At 43.0% G+C, this 23,060-nt stretch overlaps 3 protein-coding genes across 15 annotated transcripts in view; all 3 read left to right on the top strand.

Annotated features, from left to right (window-relative positions):
• si:ch211-285f17.1 (sickle tail protein homolog) overlaps nt 1-6,099 on the top strand; it is a 120,665-nt gene extending 114,566 nt beyond the window's left edge. For 9 of the 13 annotated variants that reach the window (XM_065949001.1, XM_065948994.1, XM_065948997.1 and 6 more), the window contains 4 exons: nt 713-793; nt 896-2,506; nt 3,059-3,190; nt 4,293-6,099. In XM_065949001.1, coding sequence (XP_065805073.1) covers nt 713-793; nt 896-2,506; nt 3,059-3,190; nt 4,293-4,868 — 2,400 coding nt within the window. In that variant the 3' untranslated portion in view covers nt 4,869-6,099. The remainder of the gene's footprint in view (nt 1-712; nt 794-895; nt 2,507-3,058; nt 3,191-4,292) is intronic. The other 4 variants (XM_065949000.1, XM_065948995.1, XM_065948998.1 and 1 more) reach the window with 3 other exon arrangements.
• Nucleotides 6,100-6,203: 104 nt separating this feature from the next.
• si:dkey-96n2.3 (uracil nucleotide/cysteinyl leukotriene receptor) lies at nt 6,204-10,256 on the top strand. Its single transcript, XM_020651764.3, has 2 exons — nt 6,204-6,309; nt 7,834-10,256. Exon 2 carries the CDS (start codon nt 7,856-7,858, stop codon nt 8,804-8,806), a length of 951 nt encoding a protein of 316 aa, XP_020507420.2. The 5' UTR covers nt 6,204-6,309; nt 7,834-7,855; the 3' UTR covers nt 8,807-10,256.
• A 124-nt stretch (nt 10,257-10,380) lies between these two features.
• nphp3 (nephronophthisis 3) overlaps nt 10,381-23,060 on the top strand; it is a 38,870-nt gene continuing 26,190 nt past the window's right edge. The window contains exons 1-28 of the mRNA XM_020651747.3: nt 10,381-10,417; nt 13,831-14,208; nt 14,315-14,440; nt 14,527-14,677; nt 14,788-14,940; nt 15,037-15,170; nt 15,357-15,517; nt 15,615-15,771; nt 15,890-15,964; nt 16,056-16,226; nt 16,316-16,419; nt 16,553-16,667; nt 16,766-16,909; nt 17,013-17,110; nt 17,249-17,351; nt 17,469-17,551; nt 17,790-17,925; nt 18,243-18,407; nt 19,026-19,120; nt 19,209-19,331; nt 19,415-19,604; nt 19,759-20,000; nt 20,194-20,269; nt 20,467-20,594; nt 20,764-21,004; nt 21,134-21,259; nt 21,344-21,459; nt 21,550-21,714. Coding sequence (XP_020507403.2) covers nt 13,885-14,208; nt 14,315-14,440; nt 14,527-14,677; nt 14,788-14,940; nt 15,037-15,170; nt 15,357-15,517; nt 15,615-15,771; nt 15,890-15,964; nt 16,056-16,226; nt 16,316-16,419; nt 16,553-16,667; nt 16,766-16,909; nt 17,013-17,110; nt 17,249-17,351; nt 17,469-17,551; nt 17,790-17,925; nt 18,243-18,407; nt 19,026-19,120; nt 19,209-19,331; nt 19,415-19,604; nt 19,759-20,000; nt 20,194-20,269; nt 20,467-20,594; nt 20,764-21,004; nt 21,134-21,259; nt 21,344-21,459; nt 21,550-21,714 — 3,902 coding nt within the window. The 5' untranslated portion in view covers nt 10,381-10,417; nt 13,831-13,884. The remainder of the gene's footprint in view (nt 10,418-13,830; nt 14,209-14,314; nt 14,441-14,526; nt 14,678-14,787; nt 14,941-15,036; nt 15,171-15,356; nt 15,518-15,614; nt 15,772-15,889; nt 15,965-16,055; nt 16,227-16,315; nt 16,420-16,552; nt 16,668-16,765; nt 16,910-17,012; nt 17,111-17,248; nt 17,352-17,468; nt 17,552-17,789; nt 17,926-18,242; nt 18,408-19,025; nt 19,121-19,208; nt 19,332-19,414; nt 19,605-19,758; nt 20,001-20,193; nt 20,270-20,466; nt 20,595-20,763; nt 21,005-21,133; nt 21,260-21,343; nt 21,460-21,549; nt 21,715-23,060) is intronic.

The following is a 23,060-nucleotide window of genomic DNA, read 5'->3' as shown; positions in this document are numbered from 1 at the left end:
TCAACTTCTCTCAAAGAATCACTCTTGGCCTCACTTTCCTTTTGTCTTTGCACAACTTTACTCCGGTTTGCTTTCCCAGCTTTACACCTACGTAACCAGCACAAACCCCGTAGTTCATTTTCTCACATTTAAGCTCATCAGTGCACACTTTTTAATAAGTCAACCAGTGTGACCAACTGGATGGGTATGTTCTAATCTTAAATTTCAGTTCTGTTAGAGTTGTAAGACTTCAATGAGTGAAGTGCGAGCTAATGGTTAGTGTAAAGAAAAAAATAATTGCACATGGGGTGAAAGATTAAAAAGCCCAAAGTATTTAGCTGATGCAGTGGTGAGTTAAGTTAGTTTCTCAGTGTCTGCAGGACATCCTGTTGAGGATAGAAAACAGGATGTGTGAAGGTTAAAAACCATTCAGTGGAAACAAGACAGAAGTCTGAAAACAAGTTGTTGCAGATATTAAAAAAGTTGTTGCAAACAAAGAAGGTCTGCAATCAGCCATCTCTGTTTAGCTAAAGCTGCACTCCAGTCTTAGCTTGTTAGCTTTAATATGTGTTAGCATGCATTTTTAAGAGCAGCTCATAAAGAGTGCTGTGATGAGGAGCAGGAGTCACACTGTATGCAGTGTTGAGACTGTGGATGCTACTTGTTAAAGTGTTTCTCAAGTCACCTAACACTCCAGTTGCACAGTAAATATTATCTTAACACGTTGTCCTAGCAGAGCTCAGAGCCCAGTCGTGAGGATAAAGATCCAGACACCGATGAAAATGGGAATACTACTGTCAGGCAGAGCCAGGGGGTGAGTATGACGTTCAGTTAGGAACACTTGTTTTCATCTACACTTCATGCATGTACCATCGTTAAGACAGTTTGAGATCAGCTTCTGCTTTATATTCCTCAGGTGATATACTATGTGACTGGCCAGATCCCCAAAGATCACCCAGCACCGTCGGGAACAGAGGACACCACCGACCATCGAGAACCCGCACAGCCTCCATCACAGGTGTCAAATGTCAATGTTAATGACAATTCTCCAAGCCAGCAGCAGCAACAGCAGCAACAACAGCAGCCACCATTATCCCCGCCGCCCAAATCCCCCACTACACCGCCGCCTATCTCGCCTAAGCCCGTCGGACTGAAGGGATTCAAACTGCCGAGGAAGCAGGTGAAACGATCTGAATCTTTGAAGACCAGCGCGGAAATGGAGAAGGGAAAAATCTTGAACAAAATCAACACTGAGAAGAAGACGAAAGTAGTCCAGCTGAGTGTTTCCCCGAGTAAGAATGTAACCGCCGAGCCGGCGGCGACCACGAGAACCAGGAGCATAAAAGAGGTTCTTAAGAGCGCCGCGTCTCCGACTCATGTGGCGCCAAGGGAGGTCAGCGAGCCAGCTAAAAGTAACTGTGAGGATGATAATGAAGAGGCATACCTTAGTCCTGACCTACCTGGAGAAGAGGCTCCGCCCCCTCCTGACAACATAGCGTTCATGATCACAAACACCAAAGTTCAGGCCTTGTCTTGCGGCGAATACCAGGAGTTAGTCAACGCCAAGAAGGGGAGTGTGCAGACCGTTACCGTGGGCAACGCCGCAAACAGTTTCAACACCACAGAGGATCTGTCCGAGCCGCAGGATTACGGCTACAACAACAAAAAGCCCGTCATTATCATATTCGACGAGCCCATGGACATCCGCTCGGCCTACAAGCGCCTGTCCACCATCTTTGAGTGCGAGGAGGAAATGGACAGGATGCTGGCGGCGGAGCGCATCGACGAGGAAAGCGAAGAGTCGGACACGACGGTCGGGAGCGAGAGGGTTGACGGTAAAAAAAAGGTGAACGCGGACCATGTTAGCTTGTCGTCCTCGTCGTCGTCTTCCATGTCCGAGCTGACGGACGGCGGCACCCTGGAGACGAGCGGCGACGCCAAGCAGGACAGTAAGAAGAAGTTCAAGTTCAAGTTCCCGAAGAAACAGCTGGCGGCGCTGACCCAGGCGATCCGCACGGGCACCAAGTCCGGCAAGAAGACTTTACAGGTGGTCGTGTACGAAGATGAGGAGGAGAGCGACGGCACCGTCAAGCAGCACAAAGAGGCCAAGAGGTTTGAGATCGTCCGCTCGAAATCTTCGGCGGAGAAACGCTCGACCGCCGCCGCTGCGAAGAAGCAGAACTCGGACGCCATCGGCAGGACGAGCGAGATCAGGAAGAGCACCTACAAGACGCTGGACAGCCTGGAGCAGACCATCAAGCAGCTGGAGACCACCATCAGCGAGATGGGACCGTCGCCCCCCGGGGAGCCTGCCCACGCGGAGGAGCCCAGAACGGGCAACGGGAAGAGTTCAGAAGGGCTGAAGAGGTCGTCCTCTCTCCCTACATCCAGAGGGTCGGGCCCTAAGGTACCGAGCAAAAACTCCTCGCTGAAGAAGACTAAACCTCAGCTCCTCCCTCGCCCTGTAGTCATCCCTACTACCACCACCTCCACCACTGTCCCCAGTGCTCCCAGCACCCTTCAACAGGTCTCTCTTTAGCTCTTGTTGCTCCGGGAATCCTTTGGGTCCTTTTTTTTTTTTTTTTTTTTTTTCAGTTTACCTTCACTTCAACTCCTAACCACTGAAATTACAAAAAAAAAATCATTAATCCACTCCACAGAGGTCATGAAAATGTCCCCCCATGGCTTTCTACCTCTGTGACATCATGGTGACATGATTGGGGGGGTGTGGCATTTTTGATTGGTTCCCTGACTACCATATTTCTTCTTCTTCAGTTCATTGCTAAAACTGCGGTTTTCAGCAAGTGGCAAAACTCATCGTCAAAGACACACTTCACGATGTCTAAACTCTGATATCTGCCTTAACCCTTTGAGTGCATGTTCTACTGTGTATTTGACTTTAAAGGTTACTGGTCTCACTGGGTGCATGCTCTCCCACTGGTGTGTTGATGTTGAGGTGTTCTTTTTTTACCTGTGTTAAGTGCCTTGATTCTCATGCTTCCTATGTGGTGTGTTTTTTTCCCCTTTTCTTTTGTTTTTATTTCTTGTTTTTTGTTTTTCCGTTTGGATCCCCTTGCAGAACACCAGTGTCGCTTCTCCCACTAGTCGGATGCCCGTCCCTTTGTCTACGAAGTCCAGGCAGGCGCCGGGTACTGCAGACAAAGCGGGAAAACAGCAAAAACTGCAGGACGCTCAGAGGCAGTTCCGACAGGTAGTTTTACTGTAGGGCCTTACCAAGAGACTAGAGGAAAAACAAACGTGTAGGGATGGAAAACATGAGGCATGTGTTTATTAAAGGAGGGGGGGAAACTACCAAAAGCTGTGAAATGTCAGTGTTTGAAAAAAAGTCACTACGGTGGCCCATAAGGATCTGTTAGTGTTTCTCTCTGGAGTCTGCTCTGACGAGAAGGCATGCTTTGACTCTTTGACTGTTACCCCCATAACATCACTGTACTGTAATGCTTCTGCATGTCCACACTGCTCATGGTTTCACTGTGTTGGTGACTAAACAACAACAACAAAAAAAAAAAAAAAAAATGGCAAAGAAAAGTGGAATCCTATCCTGTCATCATTTTTGAGTTGTCATCACATCTCTCCCCCTGATCCAATCACAGCTGAGCTCCTAAACAGTGTTGCCAAATCCCCCAGGATGACGCTTCAGACACAAACCCCTAACTTGACATGTGGGGCTCGGCTCTTCCTTTTTTTTTTTCCTCCTCACAATTGCAATCCTCTGCTCAAACCCAAACATTACTGCACAGCTTCTTTAACCTCACGGTGAAATACTTCCCTTGCCCTCCTCAAGACCTCGCCGCCATGACTCACTATCTTGCACCATGAGTTTCAGTGGAATACTGTGTACCACATGTTCCCCCCTTTCTCTGCTCTCACGCTTCAAAAACTCACAACCCTGATATCTAACGCTCTCCAGCCTTTGATGCATCTCTTCCTAATAATGGATATCCCCCCTTCAGCCCCATTCTCAGAAGCCTAACTACCCCTCCAGATCTAACCAGAAGCCCCACCCCCTGCCTGCTATTGCCCTCTCTAACCTTTGCAGTGTTCTGTTTCTTGGTCTCATTTTGTCTCACCTTTCAAATAACAAAGTAAAAGCAGAGCTTCTTAATATGTTAGTGTCTCTTAGTTGTGTCTTAGTGATGTTAAATGTGTGTGTAGTCATAGTGTGCTTCTGTGTGTTGTATAACTTGTAGTTTTTATTTTTTTAACATCGTCTCACCTTTTCATAATGTTTTAATTTGACCAGATTTCTTTTTTTTGACGACCAGTTTCTGTTTTGGCATCTCTGTTTGCAGGCTAACGGAAGTGCTAAAAGAGTGGGAGGGGATCATAAAACTACTTCCCCTACTATACCCATCTCTAAAATCCCTGCTTTTTATCCTAGCTCTACTAAAGGCAGCTCCCAGTGTGCACCGAACTCAGATGCTACTAATCCCATTAACCCTTCCTCCTCCTCCTCCACTTCCTCCTCCTCCTCCTCCTCCTCCTCCTTCTCTGTGACAAAGTCCTCCCCCCTGTCCTCTCACAGTCCTCGCTCCGGTTCCCTCCCCTCCTCCCACATCCCCTCCCTGTCTAACGGATCCCTCAAACTCCCCGCACCCTCACAGCACACAGGTAAAGCTCTCTCGTTCTCCTCGCAGACTCAGAATGGTCGAGTGCACTCCTCCTCCTCCACCTCTCCATTCTCCTCCTCCTCCTCTTCCTCCTCCTCCTCCCCCTCCCCTCTGTCGCCCACACCTTTGGGCCCGGGCGGAAAGAGCATCCGCACCATACACACCCCCAGCTTCACCAGCTACAGGTCCCACAACGGCAGCAGCAGCAGCGGCAAATCCTGCATCCCAACAGCCACAGCAGCCAAGGACGCTACCTAGCTCCAAAACGGCCGCCAATATGGCTGACTTTTACCACATTTAGCAGGTAGATCAGGTCATGTTTCCTACTGCAACGTTTTGCTTTGTTGTTGTTTTGTTTTTTTTTCTGTGTTTTTTGTAAGTATTAAGTGATGCACTCCTCCGATTCATGTTTCGTTCTCACACCAATGCTTCGATCTCCTTTTAAGTTGCATTTCTCTCATTTTGAAAAAACTTGGATTCTGCTTCTTTCTTTGAAAGGTGTAACCAGATGATTCTGACAACATGTTTTATAATGGAACTTAAACAAAAAACAGAAAAAGTTTAGTTTGACCACTTTGTAGTGAGAAGTGGAAGGCTCTCATGGGTGTTTGAAAATCTATTTTTCTTGCTGTAACTATGAATAGAGAATATAGACTCGATGTACAATCGCAGCATACCTTGTAAAAAAGTTGGTTTTATTTTTGGAACCAGAGATTGAATTACCATAGTATATTTAATCTTCTATATTTCTTATGTTGCCAGACATTCAACACATCCCTCGGTAATGCCTTTTTTTTATGAATGTATACACAAAGTATACAGATGTTTTAAAGTTTAACTCATTGTTAACTTGTTTTCTAAGAGTATTTTCTCATGTTTTTCCACCGTATGAACTGCCAATTTACTTTTACAGATGTGTAAAAAAAACTGGTATCATGAGTAATACAACTGTTCTTTTTTTTTTAGTGTGCCTATTTGCCAAAGTTTGTTGTACAATGACTTACTTCAGGCCTAACCCAGGTCACAAGATTTAGGGGAATGAACAAGCACTCTCTCTCTCTCTCTCTCTCTCTCTCTCTCTCTCTGGGTGTCATGGCTGAAGTGTCGACCTGCAGCGGTGTGTTTGTGCTGCTCGTCTTCATTGGTTAACTTAACATGTGTTGTTGTCTAAATGTAAACAAAAGTGATGAATCAGTTCTACCACGTGTACATAGAAGCTTCTACTAAGAGAATAAGTAGTTTTTTTTAACATACCAAAGTTTATTTGTATGCATGCCTTTCAGATACTTTAGGAGAGTGTTGTAAAAGAATTATGTTTGCACAGATAGATTTTGTAAATATCTGTTTTTTTGTTTCTCTCTCTCTCTCTCTCTCTCTCTCGTTTTTGTAAAGCTTTAAATCATACTATAAAGGAGCAGTGTGGTAAAGACAGAAACTGTGTTGGAGTAGTGGAAATAAAGACTTGCATGCTGTAATGCATCAACGATCAGTGGTTTCATTTTCTTCTGGTTTCCTGTGTTTGTTTGTGTGTGTTTGTGTGTGTTTGTGTGGGTGAGTGTGTTTGGGTATAAATACAAATATAGAGAAGCACAACACAACAGAGCAGTTCTCAATTTCACTTCATCTGTCTGCTCTCTGTCTGCTCTCTGTCTGCTGCTCCACATAATCAGATCTTCATTCTTTATCTCTACAGCTGCAGGTAAGAATAAATAAAATATAAATAATTATTGACAAATCGACGTAAATGAGGCTTTTATTCAATCCCGCTTTTTATGATGTCATTACATGTAAAAGTGTGAAGATTCAATTCAAAATGTTTAGCTTTTAAACTAGTTTTAAAAAAAAGTGAAGTTGATTGAATGCCACAGAATAAATCATCTCATTTAAATTAAGTTTCAAAACTTTTAACTGAGAAGTAAAGAAAGTCCCGATGTGTTTATTATCCTCACAGTGATTTCTTTAGTGAATGCATCATTGGTGCAGGTCTTTATTTAAAGCTCATAACAGCAAACACACTTTACATCATGTAATTCAAACAGAGGTGGTTAGTGTTCCGCTTCTCAAACTATCTGAAAACCATATTTTATCTCTTAGTGGTGCTTTGTGGAGTTTTGGTAGAGAAGTGTGAAAGTTGGAAAAGTGTCCAGATTCTGTGATACATGTTCATAACTTACACAAACTGTCCTCAGAGGAAAGTTTGGTCCCTGGATCATAGTTTGAGGATTAAATGCTACGAGAGAAGTTGGCTTTTTGCACAGAAGGAACAAACCAAATTTTACTTTATCGTGCAGTAAAATAATTATTGAAGCTGTGTTCTTGTCAGCTCTGGATTACGGTGATGTCATTTATAAAAAACGCTGCAGCTTCAACTGTGAAACCTCTGGACCCCGTCCATCACTCCGCCCTCAGGTTTATAACTGGTGGGAGATTCAGCCCTCATCACTGTGACCTGAAGGTCGGTCGTCCTTCTCTTGAAGAGAAACCAAACAAACATTTTTTAAATATATTTTCAAGGCTCTTATTGGAAAACTTCCACCTTGCATCACAGACCTGTTGGAGTGGAATTCTAGTGGCTTGTACTTAAAGTCCCTCAAGCTTTTTACTGAACTCGCTAAATCTTCTTTTTTTTTTGATGCCCCAAACCTGGGAAACTCTAAGGATCAGAGTTTAAGAATTTGATTTCTAGCCGCTTTATTTGGAATTGTAATTTTTAAAATTTATCTCAGCGCTTTTTGTAATCGATTTGAATTGTTGTTGTTGTTTTATTTTGCTTGTAATCTCGACGTCATTGGAAAATGAGGGAAACCTCAGTGTCCTTTCGAGAATAAATAAAGGTTGGTGGGGCCCGCAACAGTGAAACCGTAACTCTCCTGGTAGAGCTCTAAACAGTGTTCAGGAACACACTTTTATCATTTGAATAAAATTTGTTTATTTACAGTAATTCATAAAATAGCTTAGAATTGTTTCACTTCTCCAAATGTCACAACCAAATCGAGGCTACATAGGCTATTTATGATCTCATGCAGCTTTTGTTGCCCAGGAACACTTGCTGTTTCTAATAAACCTCATGTACACAAGGTGTTCATGTGACCGAGTAGATAACATCACACATGTCAACTTCTCTAAGTTCCCAGTTTCAGGATGATAAAACAGTGTGTGACTGTGTGAATCACTGAGCTGTCCCTCGTAATAATTTTTGATTTTTATTTCAATGCTGCAACAGGCTGATCCTCTCCACGACCACGATGAACATCTCCGCTGAGGAAGCGTCAGGCGGCTTCCTTACAAGTCACTCCCACCAGGAGAACATTCTATTTTCCACATTTTACATCCTGATTTTCATCATCGCCGTGCCTGGGAATGTCCTGGCGCTGTGGGCCTTCTTCCACCAGAGCAGCTCGTCTCCGTCCAAAGTCTTCCTGCAGCACCTGTCTGTAGCGGACATCTCGTACGTCCTCATCTTAACCATGCGCATAGTTTACCATCTCATGGACAGCCACTGGCCTTTCGGACCTGTGGTGTGTCAACTGGCAGGCTTCCTCTTTTACTTGAACCTGTACTGCAGCATGTACTTGATGAGTTTCATCAGCCTGGACAGATTCCTCGCCGTGGTTCTCCCCTTGAAGTCACAGTCACTTAGGAAAGCTGTGTATGCAAAGGTAGTGGTCGGCGTCCTTTGGGTGACAATCATTGTGTCTATGAGTCCTTTACTTTTCTCTAAAAAGAATGTGACTAATAATAACTCAACTGGCATGTGCAGCCAACTGTACTTAGAGAGGACATCGCACACGGCTTTGGCCTCGACCATCGTGGCGTTCGTTCTTCCCCTCTCCACCATTGTGGTCTCTTACTTCCTGATTCTGCTGAAATTGAGAACAGTCAGACAACAGGTAGAACGGCCGGTGAAAGACAAAGCCGTGAAAATGATCATCCTCATCTTGGTGAACTTCCTGTTGGCCTTCGTGCCCTACCACGTGAGCAGGGTCATCTACATAGAAAACTGCAGCCAGGGCCGCGTGGCCAAGGCGAGCTGCGAGGCTCTCGGGAAGATCAATCGGATCACATCCGCGCTCACCTGCGTCGGTGGCATTCTGGATCCTGTGTTGTATTTCTTTCTGAACCGTGTGTACAGGGACAAACTGATTCAGCTGTTCTGCAAGGACAAAGGGACGAGGATCAATAAGCTAAATATGTAAAAAACATAAATTATTTTAAAAAGAATGGTCTTGTTATTTTTATATTATAGCTCAAAATATACCCTGGGGTATCCCACAAGTGAATTCATGTCCCATGGAGAGATTTTCCAGAAAGACTAAGAAGGAGATAAGTCAGGTTGTCAGCTGTCATAATATGTTGAATGATGAATACAAAAATATTGCAGTAGCCCTTAAGGTTATTCAAAACAATTTTATTTCAAGAACCCAGTGAGCACCAGACTTGATTTCAACGTTGCAAATCAGGTTGAAGTAGCCAAGAAGACTGCCTGTCAACCGGGATTAAGTGTGATCATGTGTATCCCCCCCTTGTGATCACTTTTAGGAACCTAAGGCTTCTCGAGGTGTAAAGACTTGACAGACTTTAAGTCTTGAGAACTGTGACAAAGCAGACTCTTGATTAAAGCTTCGGTTTTTCACTCTAACTTCAGAGGAAAATGGAAGATGTTTGAATGTGGTGGTTTTGCAACATTTTGTAATCAACCTTAATGGGGTAAGTCTAAAAAACTGCAGCCAGTGTGGTTGCACAAGGTTTAGGAGGGATAGGAGGACCTGTGAAGACAAAGTGGGCCCCTATAGGTTGCTGTCTGACTCAATGAATGGCAATCAAACTGGTTGTCAGAGATACTGTTGTGTTCAGAGAAGCACATGTTAATAATGCGATGGTTCCATTCGCTTTCTTGTGTGTGTTTTAGTCAGTCATAATCTATAAATAAATGATGTTCTTATTCTACAAAAACCATAAACAAACTAGGCTATACCATTCGATAAAAAGAAGAATTTCATTTTTTCTTTGGTATTTTTGCCATATGCAGTGAGGATTGCTGGGTAATATCATGTCCAATGTCACGTTTATGTGATCATGTGATGTAACTAGTTTAAGCCAAAATGTGAGGTGAGCACAGAGCACATATCCGAGCCTACAGAGCGATTTATAATGACTTTCAAACACAAAAGGGGAAGTCAAAAAAGACAGGAGAAAAGAAAATGCACTGGGGCCTGTCGTGACTACGTTACGCCACTGGGACTTAGTATCTTCGTCTTCTTATTTTATCATTTCAACAAACTTATTTAAAAATATAGGCTACTTCCTGACACTCTCAAACCTAAACCATCTTACAAGAAAATAAACAAAACAATAAACTTATGCAGTCACTTTAATTTTTTACCCCATTAAACCTATTTTCCCATGATGTTATTTCACTCTTACTTGATCTATTATTTTCGGTGTACAGACATTTTATCAATGAATCGACCTGTTGGTTATCGTTATTATTATTAATAATGTATAAATAAAATAAAAAATACAAATTAAAAAAAAAAAAATATATTAATGTATGTTTAAAAACCGTATCTGCTTGTATAATGTAATTAATTGTGTGTTTGTACCATAAATGTGTTAAAAAATAAAGTAGGCTACCTTCTGACCGAACTGGCACCTCTGCCGTTGCTGCTGCCATACTTTCAATTAAAACAGAAGACATCATAAAAAAATCGACTTTTACTTATTTTGACTGGTGCGAGCACCCGTCCTCCGTCCCCTTGTTGCCACGGCAGCCAGGAAGAAGCTGCGAAGGGAGCAGCGGGCCGTGAGTGCGTTCTTGTTTGTTTAGCGCAGTTTGTCATGTTTTCGTGAAGACATGACGCTTTATATAATATCTTTAAGAAGTTAAATGATGTACGGAGGTTTTTTAATCTGTCCTGTTGTCTCTACATTTATCAACGAGTGTGTTGAATCGATATTTGTAAACTGTTACGTTAGCTGTTATTTAGCATCCAGAGACAGATAGAAACATTATAAAGGTTTAGCTTTATGTCTGTGAATATAAAATACAATGACTGATGTTAAACAGTTAGCTTTGTTTGGGTTGTATTGAGCACATGAAGTCCCAAAAAGTAGAAAAAAAAAAAAAAAGTACTAACTTGTGCACACAACATTTTTATTTTATTTATTTAACCAGGCAAAATATAAAGTGTTAATATAATACAACTTAAAGCTTAAACTTAAAATACAAAATACAAAATATAAAGTGTTAATATAATACAACTTAAAGCTTAAACTTAAAATACAAAATACTAAATATAAAGTGTTAATATAATACAACTTAAAGCTTAAACTTAAAATACAAAATACAAAATATAAAGTGTTAATATAATACAACTTAAAGCTTAAACTTAAAATACTAAATATAAAAGAGTAGATATGAGTGGACAGTGATCAGACTAACAGATGTAAACAGAACTATGTGCAGTAAATGATAAATAATAAATAAATATATATATACAGAACTATGTGCAGTAAATGATAAATAAATATATATATACAGAACTATATGCAGTAAATGATAAATAAATATATATATATACAGAGCTATGTGCAGTAAATGATAAATAAATATATATATACAGAACTATATGCAGTAAATGATAAATAAATATATATATATACAGAGCTATGTGCAGTAAATGATAAATAAATATATATATACAGAACTATATGCAGTAAATGATAAATAATATATATATATACAGAGTTATGTGCAAGTAGGCAAAATACTAAATGGTAAGTTAATAAAGTGCATGGAGAATAATGGAACAACAGAACTAATATATACAATATAACTGTAAAGGTAAAAATTAGATAAATAAAGTGACCGTAGTGCAATGATGGATAAGAAACAACAGGAATAAAGTAAGAACTGTATGAATACTGATGTAAAAAGGATGAAGTGATGTAGTGCATGAGAGCAGATAAAGCAGAGGCAGTTAAGGTGCATGGTGAATGGAAGGAAGTAAAAAAGCAAAGTTCACAGCTGAGAGTCTGCGTTGGGTGAGAGGTGTTGGTGTCTGTTGTTAATAGTGATTTTAATCACTATTAAAATCATTAATAGTGATGAGTTCCTGCAATTTGAGTGTTTTTTGAAGACTGTTCCATGCGGAGGGAGCAGAGTACATGAAGGCCCTCTTCCCAAACTCAGTACGAGTTCTGGGGACTGACATAGTCCAGAGAGCGCAAACTGTATGATGGATTTGATTTAAAAGTGAGGTAGGTGCAGAGGTATGAAGGGAGTAGTCCAGTAATAGCTTTATAAATGAAGGTGTACCAGTGAAGAAGCCTACGAGCTGACAGGGACAGCCAGCCTACTTTAGAGTACAGGGTGCAATGATGGGTGAGTGATTTACAGCCGGTAATGAATCTTAACGCACAATGATAAGTAGCATCCAGCATGTGCAGTGAGGTAGAGCAGGCATTCATGTACAGTACATCACCATAATCTAATAATGGAATGAAAGTAGCAGCAATAAGCCTCTTTTTAGAAACAAAAGAAAAACAAGATTTGTGTCTGAAATAAAAGCCCAATCTCACCTTTAGTTTCTTTGCCAGGTTCTCGATATGGGGTTTAAAAGACAAATTGTCATCAAGGATGATACCAAGGTATTTAAAAGTGGAAACGGTCTCAATAAGAGTACCTTGAAATGTAAATAGAGTGGGCTGACAGTTAGTTTTGTCCCTGGATTTAGTGAACATAATGTCTCACTTGTTAGTATCTTGTGTACACATTATTATACTTTGTGCCCACAAGTTAGATCAGTTGTTCCCAAACTTGTCAGCTGATAACCCCCAAAATAAGGATGGGTTTCTCCATCATAAAGAGCAGCAGACACCAAAGTGGAAAAAATAGCATTTAAAAAAAAACAAACCCGAATGCATTTATTTCTGACCTTAATGAATCGAGATTAACTAGTTACAGTTTTTTCCGATTGCTAAAACACAATTTTGCAAACAAGGCTGGTTTATCAAAATACTTAACACAATTCACAAAACCACAAACTGCAAAATACCTCCTACATCCTGCAAAATGAAGCACTGCAACCAAAACTACATATAGCATTATCAAAATCAAACTTTTGCACCAAATGGCACACACTTCATTCATATTACCAGATTTTTGTCTAACCAACTACACACTGTTGGGCATAATGAAAAGCACTCTCATCTTTAGTATGCTTTGCCATAATACTAAAATAGTTTGAATTGTAGAAAATATACCAGGACAGTAAAACGGCTCAAGTTGGGCTGCACGCTCTGTCTCACATTGTCAGCCCATGATGTCATGATCAACTAAGGTTGCTCTGATTTCATTTGAAAGTTGTTTTCTTCTTTGGCCATGAACTCCTCTATCAGCTCGAACCCTACCTCTACCTCTTCCTCTACCAGCTCGAACCCTACCTCTTCCTCTTCCTCTACCAGCTCGAACCCTACCTCTCACTCTTCCTCTACCAGCTCGAACCCTACCTCTACCTGTACCTCTACCAGCTCGAACCCTACCTCTCACTCTTCCTCTACCAGCTCGAACCCTACCTCTACCTGTACCTCTACCAGCTCGAACCCTACCTCTCACTCTTCCTCTACCAGCTCGAACCCTACCTCTCACTCTTCCTCTACCAGCTCGAACCCTACCTCTCACTCTTCCTCTACCAGCTCGAACCCTACCTCTCACTCTTCCTCTACCAGCTCTTCCTCTACCTCTCACTCTTCCTCTACCAGCTCGAACCCTACCTCTCACTCTTCCTCTCTCTGCAACGTCTTCCATTGTTGTTGTAAAAAAAAAGGTGCTCACTTGTGGTCTTTTAATAGTGCTTACTTCCTGATTGAAGTGATAACATTTAACCATTGAGGTGTTTGGCCAATTAGCTCATGTAGTGTCATTATGAATGGCAGTGTTCTGAAATGGCAAACATGTGACTTTATGTCTGATTGTTGTGTCTTATACAGAGAACCGTGTTCAGTGCATTTAAAAAGTGCCATTTTGAATTGCAAAATGTGCATAAAGCAGAAAATTAGTTTAGACTTTTGGAGACTTGAGAAGAGGTTTTGCACTCTGTGTGTCAGTTTAAATAATTGTGCTATGCATTTCATTTTAGTGTGTTAGCAATTGGAAAAAACTGTAATGCAGCCCTAGTTTGAACTATTCTTCACTTTTCTGTCTGTCTGAACAAAGTAGAAGCGATGGGCATCCAAAAGGGCTGAGCACAGTATTGCAGCTTAGGCTGTCGCTATGGGCACCGCATCCTCATTGGTCAGCCCGGGAGAGGTGATTGAGGATGGATATGGGGGTGAAGGTGGGGAAGCCTGTGAGATCCCGGTGGAGGTGAAGCCCAAAGCCAGACTCCTGCGCAGCTCCTTTCGCAGGGCGCCCCGGGTGATCGGGGCCAGTTTCAAATCGACAGGCTCTGTGGATCTAGAGTACGCAGCCGAGTATGAAAGACTCCGTAAAGAGTATGAAATCTTCCGTGTCAGTAAAAACAACGAGATCTCATCGATGCAAAAGAAGGAGGCCAAGCTGGACGAAGAGAACAAGAGGCTTAGAGCTGAGCTACAGGTAGCGATTCAACTGGGGTTCATCATCTTATCACAACACATGCTTATTGAGTGCATCATTGAAGGTCTGTGTTCACAGTTCTCATGATGGTCTTCACCCTTAACAGGCTCTGCAAAAGACCTACCAGAAGATCCTTAGAGAGAAAGAGAGTGCTCTCGAGGCAAAGTACCAGGCTATGGAGAGGGCTGCCACTTTTGAACATGACCGGGACAAAGTGAAACGACAGTTTAAGGTGAATCACACAACACGTGTTACTCTGTAGCATTCTGTTAATTAATCATAAATGTAGTCCTCATCCTCTGGATATATATCCTCTAGATTTTTCGGGAGACGAAGGAAAAGGAGATCCAGGATCTCCTGCGGGCCAAGAGGGACTTGGAGGCCAAATTGCAGCAGTTGCAGGCACAGGGTATCCAGGTCTACGACCCAAATGATTCAGACTCGGATGACAACCAAACCACTGTTACTGGTAAGACACAGAGATCTTCAATATGGGATGTTTCATTCATCCACACCTTGTTTATAGGGTCTGTTAAGATCTTTAAAACACATACTCATCTGTTCACTTGATATCTATAGCTGCAGGAACACAGTGTGAGTACTGGTCTGGTGGTGTACTGGGAAGTGAGCCCTCTATGGGTAGCATGATGCAGTTGCAGCAGACCTTTCGGGGCCCGGAGTTTGCACACAGTTTGATCGATGTGGAAGGACCCTTTGCGAATGTGAGCAGAGGTAAATAAACATCAAGATATACTTTAAAAAAATGATCTATTTGTGTTTTTTAAAGGAATAATTTTTGCAGTTCACTTATCCCTGTGTTTGTGTCAGATGACTGGGATGCCGCAGTGGCCAGTCTGCTTCAGGTCTCCCCTCATGTGCCCCAGGCCCTGTGGAGTAACACAGTCCGCTGCTACATGATCTTTACCCAGGAGACCAAAGCTGAGCTGGATATCTTTACAAAGGTTGGTACGATGGGCACGCTGAGTTTTTATGTGGTGGTTCACTTTATAACAAACACCTGAACAGTCGAGACAGTTTCTGAGTTTCTGTTTGCAGAAAATACTGTGTCGTTCATTTTCTACCTTTTGTCTTTAAAAAACGGAACACCTGAAACTTCCTGAATTCTTAAAACAATGTCTCTATTACAGAAACACTCTCCTGCTTTAAGGAGATTGTGCGAGGGTCTCGGTCATTTCTATCTGAATGTGTGCTTCCCTGAGGACAACGCCGCCTCGTACACTGTGGAGCGCAGGCAGGAGATTGAAAGAAGCTCCGTGTGCGTGCTTCTCCTCAAATCTACTGTCACCAGGTACAGTAACTCCTTTATGTCCATGTAGTTCAGACTGTTATTTAAAAATGTGTAGAAATAAAAATGTCTTCTCCTGATGTTCATGCATGTGCAACAGCTCTGTGGTAGAAGACTGTGAGGAGGCTTTTGTGAAGAATCCAGACGGGCATCCTCTGGTGCTCTACCTCAGGACTGAAGACGGGCAAAGTTTGACCGGACCCACCAGGCAACTTCTAGAAAGGGTCAATGCTGCAGACAAGGCGGCTAAGGTCAAGGTTTGCATGAGCCGTCTTTTAAAATAAAACAAAGTCAGCAAAGCGGGAGCTTTTCATCCAGTATTTTCAAGACAATATTTCAGTGATTTTTTTTTTTTAAAGCTGTCCTTTCACACAGGTAGTGGATCACAGCGGCTCTGCAGAGGACGGGGCTGCCCTGATTTATGCTCAGCTAGAGAAAGTCATCAAACAGGTTCAGACCTCAGTCTCTCAGCAGCATCATGTTTATTAATCATTCATAGCCGACGGTGTTTAAAGTTCCACTTCTGCTACCCACCATGTAGGAGTTGCTGGGTCTTGAAGGAGCAGAAGTAGACTCTAAGGACTCGGGGATAGAAGAAGGCCGCGAAGAGGACTCGGGAGACGTGCTGTGGGACCTGCACGATGAGCAGGAACAGATCGAGTCCTACCAGCAGGCCTGCAGCAGCACCACCTCACAGTTAGGCTTCCAGAAGGTAGCGATCATATTCTCCTTTCTCTACCTTGTTTTGCTTACATGATTTTTCACATTTTTCACATGTGTTGTCCTCCATGTAATCCTCAGTATATAGACCGTCTGAATGACATGATAGCTGCTCCCCCTCCCACCCCACCTCTGCTGGTGTCTGGTGGTCCAGGCTCAGGAAAGTCTCTCCTGCTCTCCAAATGGTGAGTTATCTCCGATCTAGGGGACTCGTCTTAGCTCAAAGTGTAGGTGTTGGGATAGCAGAAAGTGTCCTCATGGATCAGGACTTTCTCTTTGGTTCGCTTGCTTTGCTAAGAGTACTCTTATCTTGTTCAGGATTGAGCAGCAGCAGAAGCAGTCCCCCAACACTTTGTTCCTCTATCATTTTGTCGGTCGGCCACTTTCAACCAGCGCAGAGCCGGTTCTCATCATCAAACGCCTCACAGTCAAAGTAAGGGCTCTCTCTGATTGGCTCTTCTTCTGCAGATGCTCCGTCTGATTTACTTTTGTAAATGTTTTTTTTTTTTTTTTCTATTTGTTGTTTCACAGCTGCTGCAGCACTTCTGGTCCATTTCTGGCCTGTCCATGGAGCCCAGTAAAATCTTGGAGGAGTTTCCCCGCTGGCTTGAAAGACTATCGGCACGCCATCAAGGAAACATCATCATCATCATTGACTCTATTGACCAAATACAGGTGCTTCTCCTTTCTGATTGAACCTAAATAAGATCTATCCTACCCCTTGCATTGTTTCAGAACGGTTTCTATAACTCTGCATGTTTTTTCTCCTTTTCTTTAGCAAGCAGAAAGACACATGAAGTGGCTGATTGACCCTCTCCCCGTCAACGTCAGAGTGGTGGTGTCTGTCAATGTAGAGACGTGCCCTCAGGCTTGGAGGTGAGAACACCCTGCACGACTTACATAACCGATTCTATTTACTGAATGTGTGTTGTTCTGTCAGTTCTCAAGGTTGTCTTTTCCCCATGAAGTTACTCACATTTCTATACTTACTTTTTGCATATTGCCGTTGTTTAGGTTGTGGCCCACACTCCACTTAGACCCCCTGAGCCCCAGAGAGGTCAGGAGCGTCGTTAATGCTGAGTGCCAGAGCATGGAGCTGAAACTAACAAAGGACCAGGTCAGTAAAAATCCATTCATCCACCTTTAAAAACAAAAAAACACTCAGAAGACACCTGAAAGTGGCTGGAGTTATTGGAATTCAAAATGTTTATTTGACGTTGTGTCTTTGTTCCAGGAGAAGAAGCTGGAAAGGCACTGTCGCTCTGCATCGACCTGCAACGCTTTGTACGTCACGCTGTTGGCTAGGATGATCATCAGGTACGCTACCTTTTGGTTTCAGAATCCAAAATGTATGAGTCATCCCAAATAAATGTTCCTCTTTTTCCATCCAGTATGGTCTGATACAAGATGAGATGCTATGTGTCTTTATTCCTCTTTTCACTACATTTAAATGTTTGTATCTTCTAAACTAAATGTGATGTTCATATGTCTGAATACCTGGCTACATGTTTGGATACGGCTACATGCACTCTTCTGTCCTGTGACTCTCCTCCAGTACATCATGTTGGTCACTGGAGAAGAGCCTGGAGCAGTGTCTTCAGTGTCAGGACACAATGTCACTGTACCGCCTGGCACTCAAGATGACGCTGACCTCCCTGAAAACCGACAGAGAGCAACACATCATGAGAGAGGTGACCTATGGTTACACCAGATAACAGTTATTTCTCCATGTTTAAAGGTAGAGTCAGTAGCTTTTTCCTACAAAATAAAATAGCCCTGCACTGGAGGAACTGCAGCTGTCACTCACTAAGACTGAGCTACTGACTCCACCTTTAAAGATGTAGTTTTGTTATTTTTATTTGTTAAAATGTCATAGTGTCCTGCAAACATACTTTTAGCTTGTTCAGTATGTTAAAATCAGCTTCTCAGGGACTAACGTAAACACTGTGTGATTTATTTGTCGACGTAACAGAGGGATATTGTGCTTGCTTGTTTTCTCTCTGCTTAGATTCTGTGCCTCGTCTGTGCCAGTCATAATGGAGTTAGTGAATCAGAGGTGCAAGACCTTTTCCCTGAACTGGAGCTGCCTGCCCTGTCCTCTCTGCTCCACCGTCTGAACAGACTCTGCTTTGTGACCCTTCGATGTGGGCTCATTAGATTTCAACACCTGCAGGTGATTTGATTTTGACCAGTGGAATATTAAAGGTCACATATTATGCCAAATAACCTTCACCATGTTTCTCTAAAACTAATATGTGTCTCTAATCTGTCTACAAACCCCCCTAACATAAGAAAAGTCCATCCTTTCTGTCTTTTGCCTGCTCCACTTTTCAGAAAATGTGTGCTCAAACAGGCTGTTTGGAGATTTTCCCTTCATGACATCACAAAGGGCAGTAGCCCCTCCCCCAGGTGGGTGACACTCCCACAGCTAGGTGTTTGTTCTGCCCTCTGAGTCTGCCTTCTCACCGTAAACAATAGGACATGGAGCGAAAAAGCACCTAGTACACCCGAGCCATTCCAGAGAGGGGGCGTGGTCAGACACAGCTCATTTACATATTTAAAGGCACAGACACAGAAACAGGCTGTTCTGAGCAGGGCTGAAATAGAGGGGTTTATAGACATGATCAAATACAGGATCAGAGTGGATTCAGAACAAGACACTTGACAAACTTAAATGATTTAAACTGGTTGATGAGGAGAATAATATGTGACCTTTAAAGAAAACAATGTCGTTAAAAAAAAAAAAATCATGACATTCATGAGACATCCGATAATCGTGTTTGTCTTTCAGGCTTGGGAATCTGTGAGGTTGGAGTTCTTGGGTGGAGGAAGCAGCTCTCCTGCCTACAGAGAGAAACTCGTACATTACTTCAGTCAACAGCTCAGGTGCTTCAGAGCCGTCATGTTCAGCTCATCACAACTCATCCTGCTGCACCGTAACAGCTCATATCATCGTATTCTTGTTTGTGTTTAGTCAGGACCGTGTGACTTGGCGCGTTGCCGACGAGCTCCCCTGGCTGTTCCAACAGCAGGAGGATAGAACTAAACTACAGCTCAGCCTCCTGAACCTGTTTGTCTCCCAAAACCTCTACAAGAGGTACAAAACATGCACACACACACAAGCTGGCTTTACAGAGCCTCATCTATTTAGTCTTACAGGTCTATGTTTGTTTGTTCCAGGGGTCATTTTTCTGAGCTGCTAGCTTATTGGCAATATGTGGGCAAAGACAAAAGCTCCATGGCCGCTGAGTACTTTGACTCCCTGAAACACTACGAGAAGAGCTGTGAGAGTGAAGACAGCATGACCAAGCTAGCAAACCTGTACGAGACTTTGGGACGTTTCCTCAAAGACCTGGGCCTCCCCAGTCAGGTAAAACATGGTTTAATGCTTTTAAATAACTAAAATGCACTTTTGTTTTCCCCAAACGTAACTTTTGTGCCTCATTTGTTGCCATAGGTCTCCTCATACGCGCTTATATTTTATACTAGCACTATGCTAATCTGGTTCTGTGTGTCCCCTATAGGCTGTTGCCCCTTTGCAAAGATCCCTTGAAATTAGGGAGACGGCCTTGGACCCCGACCATCCCAGCGTAGCTCGCTCCCTGCACCAGCTGGCCGCCGTATATGTCCAGTGGAAGAAGTATGGAAACGCAGAGCAGCTGTACAAGCAGGCCCTGGAGATCAGTGAGAACGCGTACGGTGCTGAGCATGCGAGCGTGGCACGAGAGCTGGAGTCGCTCGCCGTGCTTTATCAGAAACAAAACAAGTAAACGCCTCTCTCTCTCTTTTGTGCTGACATGTTCCATGTTAACTTCTAATTCATGTTTATGTTTTTAGTTTATTGGTTGTTCCTGCCAAGTGAGAAAACATTCCAGCTGTGTGGATGATCTAATAAATGTCAGTGACATTATGTCAAGGTAGATTTAAAGACTCTCAGCTGATTTTTATTACCGTATCAGGTATGAACAAGCAGAGAAACTCAGGAAGACGTCGGTGAAGATCCGTCAAAAGACTGCACGCCAGAAAGGTCATATGGTGAGCATGTTGAATGAATGAATGAAACCATTATTGTCCCTAGGGGAATTTGCCTTGCACAGAGATCATAAAAAACACAATACAAATAAACATTTACAGGACAGCACATAAGAACACATAAAAAAAAATGTTCCACAGATTCCCACATGCTTACTCATTCTCACCTCATGTTTTATTTTTTTGTCTCCTCTTGTCAGTACGGCTTCACTCTGCTGAGGCGCAGAGCCCTGCAGCTGGAGGAGCTGACCCTTGGAAAAGATTCTGCAGACTGTGCCAAGACGCTCAACGAGCTGGGCGTCCTGTACTACCTCCAAAACAACCTGGAGTGAGGGGGCACATGTTACAGCTGCATGCACACATAACAAAGACATGGAGACACTCTCTGCATGATGAAAATAAATCTGGGATTGCAGACTCTCTTAAATTAAACCATGCAAACTTTGACTCTTGAGTGTCAAACAACAATCTCAAATCGTTGTCTCTGTCCTCACCAGTGCAGCTAAGATATTCCTGACACGCTCTCTGGAAATGCGTCAGCGAGTCCTCGGCCCGGATCACCCCGACTGCGCTCAGTCCCTCAACAACCTGGCTGCGCTGCACACAGAGCGGAGGGAGTACGAGACGGCCGAGGACATGTACGAGAGGGCGCTGGACATCCGCAAGAAGGCCCTGTCTCCAGATCACCCGTCTCTGGCTTACACGCTCAAACACCTGGCCATGCTGTACAAACGCAGAGTGAGAACGAGAACGAGGAAATATTCTGTTTTAGTCTTTTTGAACAGCTGATTCTGTGTTTTGTTGTTTTGCTGAGGATCTGATGTGAACATGTGTGTGTGTGTGTGTGTGTGTGTGCTGAACAAACAGGGGAAGCTGGAAAAGGCGGTGCCGCTGTATGAGCTGTCTCTAGAAATCAGAGAAAAGAGTTTTGGGCCCAAACACCCGAGCGTGGCCACGGCGCTGGTCAACCTGGCTGTGATCTACTGCCAACTGGTGAGAATGTTTTTTATGCTTTCGCTCAATCTTTACTACATATGACTGACTTCCAGCTTCACTTCATGGCTGTGTGTTTTGTAGAAGAATCACAGCGACGCCTTGCCTCTGTACGAGCGAGCACTCAAAGTGTATGAGGATAGTCTGGGCCGCTCGCACCCGAGAGTCGGAGAGACCCTGAAGAACTTGGCCGTGCTCAGGTGAAGCAGCCGGGGTAACTTTCTGCAAATCATACCTTCAATCGTGGATTTATTACATTTTGAGATTTTTGTTCTTATTTTTGTTACTAGCTATGAAGAGGGCGACTTCGAGAAGGCGGCAGAGCTTTATAAACGCGCCATGGAGATAAAGGAGGCGGAGCCGTCGCTGGTGTGCGGGAACGCCCCCTCTCGCCACTCCTCCAGTGGGGACACATTCAGTCTGAGGGGACCTGCTCCCCCACCACATGCTCCAAGGTGACTCTGACTGACAACATCAGACCTGGTGCTGTTATCAAAAAGGGAAACTATTGTGGTCGTTGGGTTTGGTCTGTTTACTGTACCTGCAAGTTTAGTAATGAAGTCTGTCGTATCAGTCTGTGAAACATGGATGTTTGCAAGTATGGAATCGTATTTCAACATATGCATAAGTGAGAGGAACTTTGTGAGTCCTCTTAATGGGCCTGGATCTCATGTTTACACCTCTGATATTTAGTTCCTATACACATGCCTCAAAGTGGAAAGCATTAGATAACTCAGCAGCATTTATTTGCTGGCATCATGAAGATTTTGCATTTTCTAACACGTTCAAAAATAATCAAACACATTGAATCTGTCCGCTGCACAGACTACATTACTCTATGCACTTTTAGACTTGGGGATACATGACAAGAAGGAAACCTGAGGTATTAGTTTTGTTATTTCAAGTTTGACTTGAAAATATCATCAGAAAAAATCTTTTAAAGTGTTTTTAAAGATTTGAAGTATTAAGTTTGAAACATTTCCACAACTCAGTCTGATCATGCTGTTGTCTTTTTTGTTGCCAAATCCACATCTGATGTATTTAATGAAGGGTATTAACCAAGCGGCAACCTCTGGTGTTGAAAAAATGAAGTCGAGGCTGAAGTGTAAAATCCTGCAGTTCCTCAAGTGTCCACTAGAGGCTGGCTGCAGGAGCACAGGAACTCACATATACACCCATTCTAAAAAGCCTGTTTTTACAGCAGAGATGAACATGTTTACAGCCTGGTTCAAAAAACCAAATAGGTGTGATTAGCTCATGTCTGGATGGACACACACTGTACGGGGGGGTGAATGTTTTGATGACTCATCAGTTTTGATTTGATGAAGGATAAGAGTTATTCACAATAAGGCGTGTAGCTGACCTGATTGACAGGTGGACGCGGTGTAACGGTTTGTCAGGAGGTTTAAAACCCGCCTCAGCTCCAGCTCTCAGCCTGTAGTTAGGTTGACTGAAAGTTAGACTGAGACAGCATTTCCAGCATGGAGACCGCCATCGAGGGGACTCCAGCGCCCCCTGCAGGAACAGACGGTTGATGACACTCAGGCCTCATCCGATCATATTTACAGTCTATGGTTTTAGAGAGCGTCTGTCTCTAAAATTAAATGTACATATTCTGGAAACTGATATAATTATGTGCAATGACATACCATTCATGTTTTTATGAAATATGTTTCTCCTGATTTAACTAAGTAATCAAAGAAAGGAAAATGTATAATCTAAGTATTCTCCAGCCGGGACCCTGATTGAGTAAACATCCCCTCTGAGGTCATGCTGTGTTTATGCAGCACGTCTGTTTATT

Source organism: Labrus bergylta, chromosome 20, assembly GCF_963930695.1.
Source record: "Labrus bergylta chromosome 20, fLabBer1.1, whole genome shotgun sequence".
NCBI classification, from domain to species: domain Eukaryota; kingdom Metazoa; phylum Chordata; class Actinopteri; order Labriformes; family Labridae; genus Labrus; species Labrus bergylta.
This window is presented reverse-complemented; position numbering and strand designations above follow the sequence as displayed.

Bases quoted from the DNA above. Each gene is read 5' to 3' on its own strand.
- si:dkey-96n2.3 (XM_020651764.3), top strand. From the start codon at position 7,856: ATGAACATCTCCGCTGAGGAAGCGTCAGGCGGCTTCCTTACAAGTCAC.